The sequence below is a fragment of the Euphorbia lathyris genome, chromosome 8, assembly GCF_963576675.1.
Source record: "Euphorbia lathyris chromosome 8, ddEupLath1.1, whole genome shotgun sequence".
NCBI lineage: Eukaryota > Viridiplantae > Streptophyta > Magnoliopsida > Malpighiales > Euphorbiaceae > Euphorbia > Euphorbia lathyris.
The window spans coordinates 57,151,265-57,162,012 of record NC_088917.1 but is presented as its reverse complement, the minus strand read 5'-3'; the positions used below and the strand labels follow the sequence as shown (position 1 = coordinate 57,162,012).

At 34.1% G+C, this 10,748-nt stretch overlaps 1 protein-coding gene across 9 annotated transcripts; it reads left to right on the top strand.

Annotated features, from left to right (window-relative positions):
* Positions 1–2,951: 2,951 nt before the first annotated feature.
* LOC136202535 (uncharacterized) lies at positions 2,952–10,717 on the top strand. Of its 9 annotated transcripts, none has more exons than XR_010674487.1 (8): positions 2,952–3,275; positions 5,016–5,121; positions 5,291–5,495; positions 5,597–5,883; positions 6,073–6,194; positions 7,436–7,541; positions 8,513–8,564; positions 8,820–8,907. XR_010674487.1 is itself a non-coding variant. In XM_065993224.1 (7 exons), exons 2-7 carry the CDS (start codon positions 5,077–5,079, stop codon positions 8,826–8,828), a joined length of 720 nt encoding a protein of 239 aa, XP_065849296.1. In that variant the 5' UTR covers positions 2,952–3,275; positions 5,016–5,076; the 3' UTR covers positions 8,829–8,962. The 9 variants fall into 9 exon arrangements, 3 of the variants coding, with proteins under 3 accessions (XP_065849296.1, XP_065849295.1, XP_065849294.1); XR_010674486.1 differs by having other exon boundaries at positions 7,433–7,541; XR_010674484.1 differs by having other exon boundaries at positions 7,430–7,541.
* Positions 10,718–10,748: the final 31 nt, after the last annotated feature.

The following is a 10,748-nucleotide window of genomic DNA, read 5'->3' as shown; positions in this document are numbered from 1 at the left end:
CAAATCAGAGTCATAAACACATCATCATTACGAGCATGCTTTCATAAGCATAAGAATTATATGTGTTTTCCATGTGCATCAATACATTTTGTCATGCCTAGCCACTTTGAGTCTTTTTTAGGAAAGCAATAAAAGTATGGCGAGCAATCAATAGTATCATCCCAATAAAATTTCAAAAAATCAACACCAAATGTAGAGAATGGATATGTATCGTCCCACTCTGAGTTTTTTTGGCATGTTAGACCATTCTTAATCCAAATTTCTAATTTTTTTTACTTATTAGGCCGTCTCTAAATCCGATTTATTTTCTATTAGACACATCTTTTTACATGTTAAGAATCTTAAACACCATATAGCTTAATTTTGAAAAGTTCTACATTGGTACTTAAAAATTGATTCTTGACCACTTTGATTGTAACACTATATACGAAATTTTTTTAAACAAGTTCAATTTAGCAATTTTTTTTTACACACCACGTGTAAATTTGGCCCCTCCAACCGAACAATTCTATATTCGCCACTGGAGAATGCGATAAGGTATAAAAAAATACTATCAACATAGGTAAAAAAGAGCAATTTTGTTCCTAATTTGGCAAGTAGGGGCTAATTTACATAATTAATGAAATCGTATTCTAGGTCATGAATCTTATTATTTTCACTACACATGTGTGTCATTTTATCATTCATCTCTAACCAATTACATACATATGTACATGTGAAACCAAATATAAAAAAAATTATATCGTGTTATATATTTGTTGAACAAAAAAAAAATAATTAAAATTCAAATATTTTGTGGAATAAAAATATTCCATCTCTAAGTTTATTCTGAAATAACAAAAGATACAAAATGTTATTCTTTTAGAACCAACTGATAAGCAACTAGTGCATATATATTTTTTAGTAATTTCTGAAATTGATTAAATTTGTCAACGTTTAAAAGTAAACTTGCTCTTGATTGTTAGAGGTAAAATTGTTTCATATTAAACGTTAGAGGTACAATTACTCTTCACTACATACATTAAACGTACTTTTTTTTATACCTTATCTCAGTGTAAAATTGATTTCAATGCCTCAAAAGCTATCAATTAAGGGTTTTTTTTTTCTTTGAAAAGGTGATACTTGTATTAAAATTAAGTTAAAGTTACATCAAAAATCACACTAGATCTAAAACAAAGAGGGATTGAGTCCTAAAAAGAGAGGTTAGGAAAGAAAAAAGAGTTCTTAGCTAGCACATTCGCAACTCTATTATCAGAGTGATGAACGAATGACATGTGAAAACCAGCATATCGCCTAGTCATCATACGCAGTGGAGGATAATCTGCCCAAGCTCTGACGAAGTCGTATTGCTAGAGGAAAACACATCCACTACTCTTTTAGCATCCATCTCAAAATGCATATTAGAAAGACCACAATCTAAAATCTAGCTCAAAATCTCTTGCAAACCCATTACTTCCGTCTGAAACGCAGTTCAGGTCCCCGAAAGCACTTTCATTTTGGCAGGCTACAATCCTTCCTAATGAATCATGACACACGTGGTCCAGACCGATCCTTCGTCCTTCACAGTCCCCACAGCTTGAAACGACTAATGCTCCTCTGTATGCCTCTAACCGCATACTGCTTGTTTATTACTAAGGCATTGCAATGTTGGACATCCTTCAAAAATTCCAAGCATTGTTTCGTAGCAATCCGAGCCAGAATTATGCAATTATTCCAAAGTTTATTGTTCATCTCTACCCAAATCATCCGCAATATAATGTAAGCTTTTTCTTTAATATCCACTGTGTCAGTAGTGCTAAATAGTTATGTTCATGGGTCGGGGCCAACGAGATCTAAAAATGCTCAGGTACAAACTCAGCCCGCTATTAGTTTAGGCGGGTTTGGGCCGGGTTGGGCTCGGGCTCAAAAATCAAATCCCAAGTTCATCCCATATATGTCCACCTAGAGATATATGTATAATTTTTAATAATAAAAAAAATTAAATTTATGCTTAAAAATAAATATTAATATATAAATTTATTAATTATATCCGGCCTATGCTATTTTTATAAATCTCAAACTCATCCAAAAAAGAGACAGATTTTAATAAATTTGGGCCTAAAGCTAAATTTTCAAGTCCAAGTCCGGCCCAAACGACATGGGTCTAGACGGATCAAATAGATACCTGAACCCGTGAACAGGTCTAGTGCTAAAAGAGAGTGAAAACCAAATTAAAAAAATTGTCCATTTGAGGAAGAGTCATATTTAAACCCACCGCATCCCAACAATCCTAGGCATATTTGCAATCTAAAAAAAGATGGATATTGTGTTCCTCCACCTCCTCACGGATAATACATTTATTTTCAATTATCCTCGTGGATATTGTTATTCTAAAGGAGCTAGAAATATAAACTAACTTTAAACTAGTCACAATTAATAAAGGGTCACACTCAATGTTAATCAAAGTAAATAAATCCATGAAAATAACAATTCCATAAGAAGAAATAAAGCTACAATACAATGTAGCGAATTACGCCAAAGAAACTAACTGAGTTACAAGCCCTTCATTTAAAAATAAACATTCAATAGACAACTTGACATATAGTTTACTTCCTATGAATATGAATATGGGCTTCTTATTCATGTACGTACCTCATTCCAACAAACATCAAGTATTAAATCTAAAAAATCAGATATATATCTAATTGATGCTGTAATTAATTTTGAAAAACAAAGAAAACACAAATCATAAATGAAAAATAATGGAATTTGACAACTATAACAAAAATTCAGACCATTGTTATGAATCTAATTAAGAGATTTAGGAAACAGGTTTCTTAGAGAAGAATCAAATTTTATAAAAAAAATAAATAAATAATAAGAATCAATTTTTATCCCAAAAAAAAAACCCCGATAAGAATCAATGATGAATAAATACACTATAATTGAAATAAATTGTGAAGCATAAATATACCACGATATCAAACCATAATTCATTGAATCCAAATATAGATATCTGATGATGAAGCAATAATCACGATATCAAACCATTTAAGCAAATGAACACAAAAATATCAGCACCAAAGACGTTCTCTTCAATCCTGTTTGTTTGTTTTCTCCTGCGATTCTATCCTCAGCTCAGTCTCTCCAATTTCCTTTCTCTTCTCTTTTTCTCATTTCCTCTCAGTTTCACCTTCGAATTCAAATGGAGCTGCGTGTAGCTCGAAATCGAAAATCCCTAAGCCAACGCAATCGACTTCTAACAGTAGAAGCTCCATCTGCTCATTCAATTTCAGGTATTTACTTCGCTTTCCTTGGCTGTTTGTTGAGACACACATGATTCTTTCTTTCGCATTTTCAGTGAAGTTGATGTTGCCAAGGGTTTTCTCCTTCTTCGACTCTTTGTATAATAGTTTTTTTCTGTAGTAATTCTCAACAGTCAATAATTTGTTTCAAATGCTTCTGGGAAATTAGAACCATGGAAATTGAATTCCTACTCAAACGGGAGTCATTATCAAGTATATTTTGAACTCAGCATCAGGATGCAAATTTTAAATTTATACTTTAGACTTTTTGTTCCATATACAGCAGTGCAGAATTTATTTGATGAAAGGTATGCATCTTTAGTAGTAGATTTTAATATATCTCAGGAAGGAATTCATCAATGTGCTGTATTAAATTGGATGGAAAACGTGCACCTTGTTTTTGTTCAGATGGTTCTGTTACTTTTAGTTCGATGAAATAATAAGGATCCACTCTCTTGCTTTCAATGGAGTTTGCTGGTGTCAATGCTTGTAGACTATTTCAGAATTGTTAGAAAGCTGTATTATTTTCCCATTGCTTTTTAGTGATTACTTGCTTTGAACTTAACATTTAGATAATTGTGCTGAAGAAAGTATGCTCTTTTTGTGTATATATATGTATATATACTCAAATATGAATATAAAGAGTCCCTTTCTCATAAAATGTTCGTAAAACAAGTAGGATCCACTTTCATTGGGCTATTTTCTGTAGCCTTCAATATTTAGTTCATTCTTTATTTACTGATTGTAATTAGGGATGTGTCATGAATTTTTTTGTAAGACAATTCTATTTATTTTCACATATGATGTCACTGTTCATTGAATGTGATGGCATACCAATGTATATTTTTGTGTTGCCAAATTAATAGAAGTGACCTCAACTCTTTTTTGGGCCTAACAGTTTGGTTGAATTCTCAGTTATATTTTCTTAACCATAATTCTTCATTGAGTTTGAGAGTGTACTTTCACCGATGATATTATAAATTAATTTACGCTCTGGAGAAGTTATTCCTTTGCCTCTATTTTCTTGTTCTCATTATAAATATACAAACCTTGGTTTACTAGTTTGACTCAGTATTAAAGAAATTCTCAGCTAGTTTATGTTGGTCTCGTAATTTTTGAGGTGTTACAAGGAGGCTTGAAAACGACTGGTTTTGTGCAATATGTCAGGGTACCCCGTGGGGGACTCTCAGATAATCAGAAAAGTTTCAATGAAGAAATCATATAGAAAGAAACAAATATGGCATTAAAGGCCATGACCTGTCTTTGGGGGGTTTATGAAGAGTCTTATTTGTAGAGAAATGACTAGATTTCCTTTGCATCAGCTGGATGGAGGGTTTGGGCCTTTTTTTGGGCCATTCCTGACGAGAGCCTAAGCTGAAGACGATCTTGAGATTATGGCTGTCATCTGGAAGATGAACAATTGTTTCCTGAATCATATGTGAATCGGTGCATGGCCCATTGTAATTTTATTACATAGTAAAAAAAAAAGTTGCAAAATTTTGAGCAGAACTAGATTTATTTTTTTATTTGGGGTGAGATGAACTAGTTAAGCCAATGTTCTACCGTTAATATTGGATACTAGGCGACCATAGAGATTCGGATGTATTAGCCTTCAATGCTGAATTGTTTTCATGTGACATGTTCTTTGGGTGTTACATTTATTTTGGACTAATGGCTTAGTTTTCTGCTTGGTGCTTTAATATTCAAGGTGTTTTCTTCATATTCATGCAGAAACGATAGGAAACTTGGCTATGGCCTGCAATCCCGAGCTATTAAAGAAAGATTCAGGCCTATGCCAATTTGCTCTCCAATACTGTTTCCTACACCACATGCCCTGGTATTTTTCTTATATTTCTTATTATCCTAGATTCCTAATTCATTGCATTTGTGCAGCATGTTGGCATTCCTGTGGTGCTAATTATTGATTTCTCAAAGATCAGATTCAGTTTTTCATAGAGAAGGGATTTCTTTCAAGGTAACACACTGCATCTGTTCCTTTGCTACAGGCATTGCGGATGATCTTGCAATTGGGTGTCAAGCCCTCTTGGTTCAACACTTGTGGTACAAATATTGATAAGAGGCCTCATTCAATTCCCGGAACTGCTCCGCCTGCTGTGGATCTGCGAAATTACATGTCTTATTTACCTCCTATTGGTGATGCAGTAGTGCCAGAAATGCTTCTTAAAGTATTAGAGCCATATCGGAAAGAAGGTGGATCTTACTTCTTGAACACGGTCTTACATTAAGGTCTAGATAATCATTAATTAATTTTTTTCGTGCTTTCCTTTTCTGAATGATTCCCACACCTGAAGGTTGCATACTCGACGATGAGAGAGCAAGATTATATGCTACCATAGTGAATAAAGGTTGTGCTGTAAGGTTTGCCTTTGCAGCTGCTATTTTTGGTGAAACCCCAGAAGCGCTTTTCTGGTTGCAGTTGCCTCATGCTCTAGAACATTTGATGAATAAGTTGGTAAATAAGTCTACACAGAACTTTTCCATCTCAGCTTCAATCCCGGGACTTGATGGTGCAGCTACGCCTAACGCAATTACATCAAGGGAGAAATCATTTACTGGCACTGAGAACAGGGATTCATTTGTAAGTGAATTTTGTATTTTTTTTTTTTTTTTCTAATTGCTACCTCTTATACTCTAACGAATTCAAATCTTTTCTCTTTTCCACCCTTTCTTTTGTTTATTTTCCTGTTTCATACTCACTATTCAGATAATTGTCCATGCTCTATTTATTTTTCATATTCTGCAGTAATCTGAGCTATCTGTGTTGCAGTGCCAAGGTCAACTTAAGTCAATCGCTTTCCGGCAAGAAGAGTTATGGGAGAGTGCAAATGAGCGAATTCCTTGGCATGAGAAATTGGACGGGGAAGAGGCTATTCAAAACCGTGTCCATGAGTGAGCCCTCTACTGTACTGCTTTATTGTCTTATTGAACTGTTTATCATTTAATGCTAATTGAGTGCTATGTGAGCGCTCAAGATAGATGCATTTTGTTCTTCAGAAGCTTGAATCCATTTGCTTGTTCTATCTGAAGCTTAATATGATGCTTTGTGGTGAACTACAACTGAAGATGTGAAACATTATAGTAAACTGGTGCTTGATCAACTCTCAGTAGGGCAATGAAAAGCCTCAGTACCTAGTCACGAGTTATTAATTAGTTGCAATTTTACTGGTTGTTTCATGTAATGCTGTTGTATCATCAAAACATTGGAAGTTTCAGGAAAAGAGATCACTTTGGAAAAACTTATTATGTCAATTAACTGTGATCAAGAATCATGAACAGCGGATTTTGAAACTTGGATCACATGGTAAATGCATAGTTTGTGCTTATATTGTCATCTTATGTATAATACTAAATATTGTTAGTCCTATTGAAAATGGAGAGTTATTATAGTGTGAGATCTTTGCATAAAGTTACTGTCTTAAGGTGTCTTCACGTTCACAATTTATTATGCTTGTCGGATTTCAAGGTGTTGTACTGCTCTTGTATACTTTATTAGTAATTCACTTTTGATGAGTAATTAGTTGCATGTTCTTTCCTCCATTCCACTAATTGCAAGGTTACTTCTATAAATGTCTGCAGTTGCTAATTTCTTCCTCTCACTTTAACCAACTCCCTTCTTGGCGCACTTGGTAGTCGGTGTTAGGCATTCAACTATCTCAAAAAGCTCCATAAATTTATTTAAATGTCTTGCAACTCTTATTTGTTTTGAATGCAGTCATTCCTTGAGTGATAATGTCTGTGGATTTGCAAGCTACATGTCTCAGATAAGTTGATGATAAACTCATATATGATGTTTTATCATGATAAGTTTGGGTCATTTGTGTCATGCAAATACCGATCACACTAGAAAGTCATCTTACGTTTGAGTTCACCGTGTAGTTGAGAGTTAGTTTCCAATTTAATGTGCCAAACATTGTTGAAGCTTTTGATTAACAGCATTAAACCTTTTATTCTAGTGCAGCAGCTGCAGTCAGTATTTTTTTTTTAAAGAAAAATGGACAATGCTGCTATGCTAATTTATTGAAAGAAAAAAAATAAGTTCAAACTTTAGTTATTTGCTGAAGACTAGGAGAGAATGAAGTATTTGTTCACATTATGTTAAAAACAAAAGTTCTTATGTGCATTAGCAGCAGGTTCAGATGCATCTTAGGATGATATGGCAGAAAGCTTTGCATTTGCACTAGTAAATGGGGCACTTGGAGTTTTTGAGGTTCATGGTAGGAGGATCCGGGACTTCAGGTATGCTTTTTAAATGTGATGGACTTACATTATCTAGTTTGTAATTGGTCCAAATTTTTTAATTCACATTAAAAAGAAAATCTTTTGAGCCAGCTATATCTGAAACAATGCTGTGTTTATATGTTATGCTTCTGAACCGCTAAAAAATAAGCCTACTCTAAATTGTCAATTCGGAATTGTCCTTGTTTGTGGATTGGCCAACCTTTACCCCTCATTTCGAAACTTTTACTTAAATATATTTGAAGAAAATTCCATGGTTATTAAACCTGCACTGTGGAAGAACTGAAATTTTTTGAAGGGTTCAAGGGTTAGAGTTGTTATTTCCGTTCAAATAAGTTCACTCTGCTATTATTTCGTGCTTTATTTCATGCCTAGATGTTGTCACTGTGAGATTTTTATGAGACACAATCTAGTATTCCATTTTTAACAACGTAATCTAAGGTGATTTGCTTATTCAGATCCAACTCACTAACTTGCAGCTGCTAATCCTAATACTAACTTCTTTTATGTTTTATCCTGTCATGGTAACAATCATTGTGTTTGGTCTCAAATAAAATTTTCAAGATTTTTGATAAATATAATCAGAGTATTATAATTATATTTAAGATTGTGTATATGATAAAGTGTTTACGATTCTTTGTCTATTTGTTGTAAGTTAATTCTTCAACTTCTTCTTCCCCTTTTACTTGCTGCAACTTTTAGTTCTTAAAGTTTTTCTAGATTCTTATTCGAGCAATTATGCCATAACAATTAATTTTCCCTTATCTATGCAGCTATTAATTTTTAACCATTAATTATGCTTCAGTTTGCTTTGCATAATAACATCGTTTCACCCCAATGTTTGGCTGGTTTGGGGTTTTATGTTCACTTTGAATAAATTATAGATCAGATATGAGTTTTGCTTTATTTTGTAATTCTCCTTCAATTTTCAATTGTTATGTTGATTTCTTCGACCAAACTTTAACTTGCAGGGATGAGTCTGGTTGCTATTTTCGAACTATCATGACAATTGATAGCAGACTTGTAAGAGACAACTAAACCTATGCTTATCTATCAGTTATGTACTACTGTTTGTTTAAGTCAAAATGGATATTCTTTAGATTATAAGACTTGTGCTTTTTAGATTGTTTTGTCTCTCTTTGCTTGGCTTACCAAAATGTAAATGTGATCTTGTTTCTCACAAGTCTTTTGTTGTTTGTTGCATAAGAAAATATATATTAATTATACATATTTACAAGTTTAAATTTCTCTAACTAATTGAATCTTCTTTTTTTACAGGGAGCATGAACATTGCGACGGTCATGTTCTTCACTGCTCGTCGAAGAGGAAGATGCATCATCTTCTTCACTGTCAGACCGGACTGATGATCCCTCTCTCTCTCCATACACATAGAATTTTGGTGTCGGTGGCTCAGAGTCGGATGAAGCTACAAAAACAGGGAAAGTAAATCCCAAGGATGATGCATCATCTTCTTCGTCTTCACTGCTCGTCGAAGAGAAAGAGAAAGACGGGACTGAGTGAGAAAGTCGGTGTCACTGTCACTGGCTCAGGCTCAGAAGAAGCTGCAGAAACTGGAAAACTGGCAATATCAATGCCTGATGCATCATCTTCTTCCTCACTACTCGTTGAAGAGAAAGAGAAAGAGAAAGATGGGACTGTGAGTGAGAAAGATGATGTGGGTGGCTGAGAAGAAGCTGCAGAAACCAAGCTATTATCAGGTAACACTGGTTTTGCAGTGGAGGTTGTAGGCGGAGGAATTTTCTGTTCCGAAGCAGAATCCTGTAGGATAATTAGTGAGGATCAAAACTTGAGTAGAAACAAATCCTAAAAATGCTATGCATAAATAATAAAACAGGAAATACAGACCTCATTGGCACCCTTGTGTTGAGCATTCAAATTTTGTGCATAATGGCCATGTGTTAATGCAGTGGCAACTTTTATATCTGAAGCTGTTGCCACTGCATTCACCTTATCTATAAGAGTATCAATGTGCTCTAATATTTTTCGAGCCACAAGGGTAGATTGGGCAGGGACTCCTGGAGTAAAGAGTTCAGTGTGTTGTGGCTTAGTACACTGACTATCCATTGGTCCATTTTCCAGATTTTGCTTTGGAGCAGAAAATAAGGCCTCTGAATTACTACTCCAGTAGTCCTTTTTAGGACAGTTTAAATTCACTGATCCTCTAGAGAGAGTTTCAACATGAAACTTATGCCGCAGCCTACGAATGGGTCCCACAGATCCGTGGTTACCATTTAATGGTTTGGTCTTCTTTGAATGTACCTATATAATATATGCAGTCCAACAAAGAGTTAGTCACAATAAGAATAATAAACCCAGAAACTTAATCAACAAAATAACAAAAATTACCTGTTTTAAAGTCTGTTGAAATGAATTTGTGATGGTTCTAGAATATGGGGTTCGGGGAAAAGTATGAAGCACAAATCTGTTTGTTCTCTGATCCTGCACAAAGGCACCAGGACATGTAGGGGCTGGCTGTTGAAACAGAATGAAAATTGAATGCCTTAATCATCCATAAAATAAAAATAAAGGAGAAACAACCATTTCATTTCAATTCAATTCAAGTTTGGCTCATGTATTTTAATTCATCCCTTGACAAACAATTCCATTTGCAGCCCTTAGATTAGAAGCCCTATATATTAGAACACTTGTAAAATTGTGTTGTCATGATTACAACCATAAATAACTCAATTTATTAGAAGCCCTTAGATTAGAAGCCCTATATATTAGAAGCCCTTCAAACAAACAAAGGAGAAACAGGATAATCAGACAACCATTTTAATGTCAAGGTGTTTATACTGTAGGTCTAGTACTTATAAATAACCCTTAGATTTTGAGGCTTAAACATGGGCAAGGAAACAAATGAGTACTTGACCTTCAGAATTATTACATAGATAGTATTAAACACTTGGAAAAAGATAAAATTATATACTTCTATTTTGGCACATTTAGCTCGTGTATTTTAATTTTCGTCAAAATCATCAGATTCACAAACAAGACTCAATTCTTCTATCAAGGGTGAGTCGGATATTACACAAATACTAATTTTTTTATAGCTAATTAATATTTTATTTTGCCCCTTATCCTTTTTTACACTTTACATGTAAAGATTTATCATCAAACAATATTCTATTCTTTTTGTTTTCTATTTACATGTAAATAAGGGTGCTTACATTCTCATATTGAGAT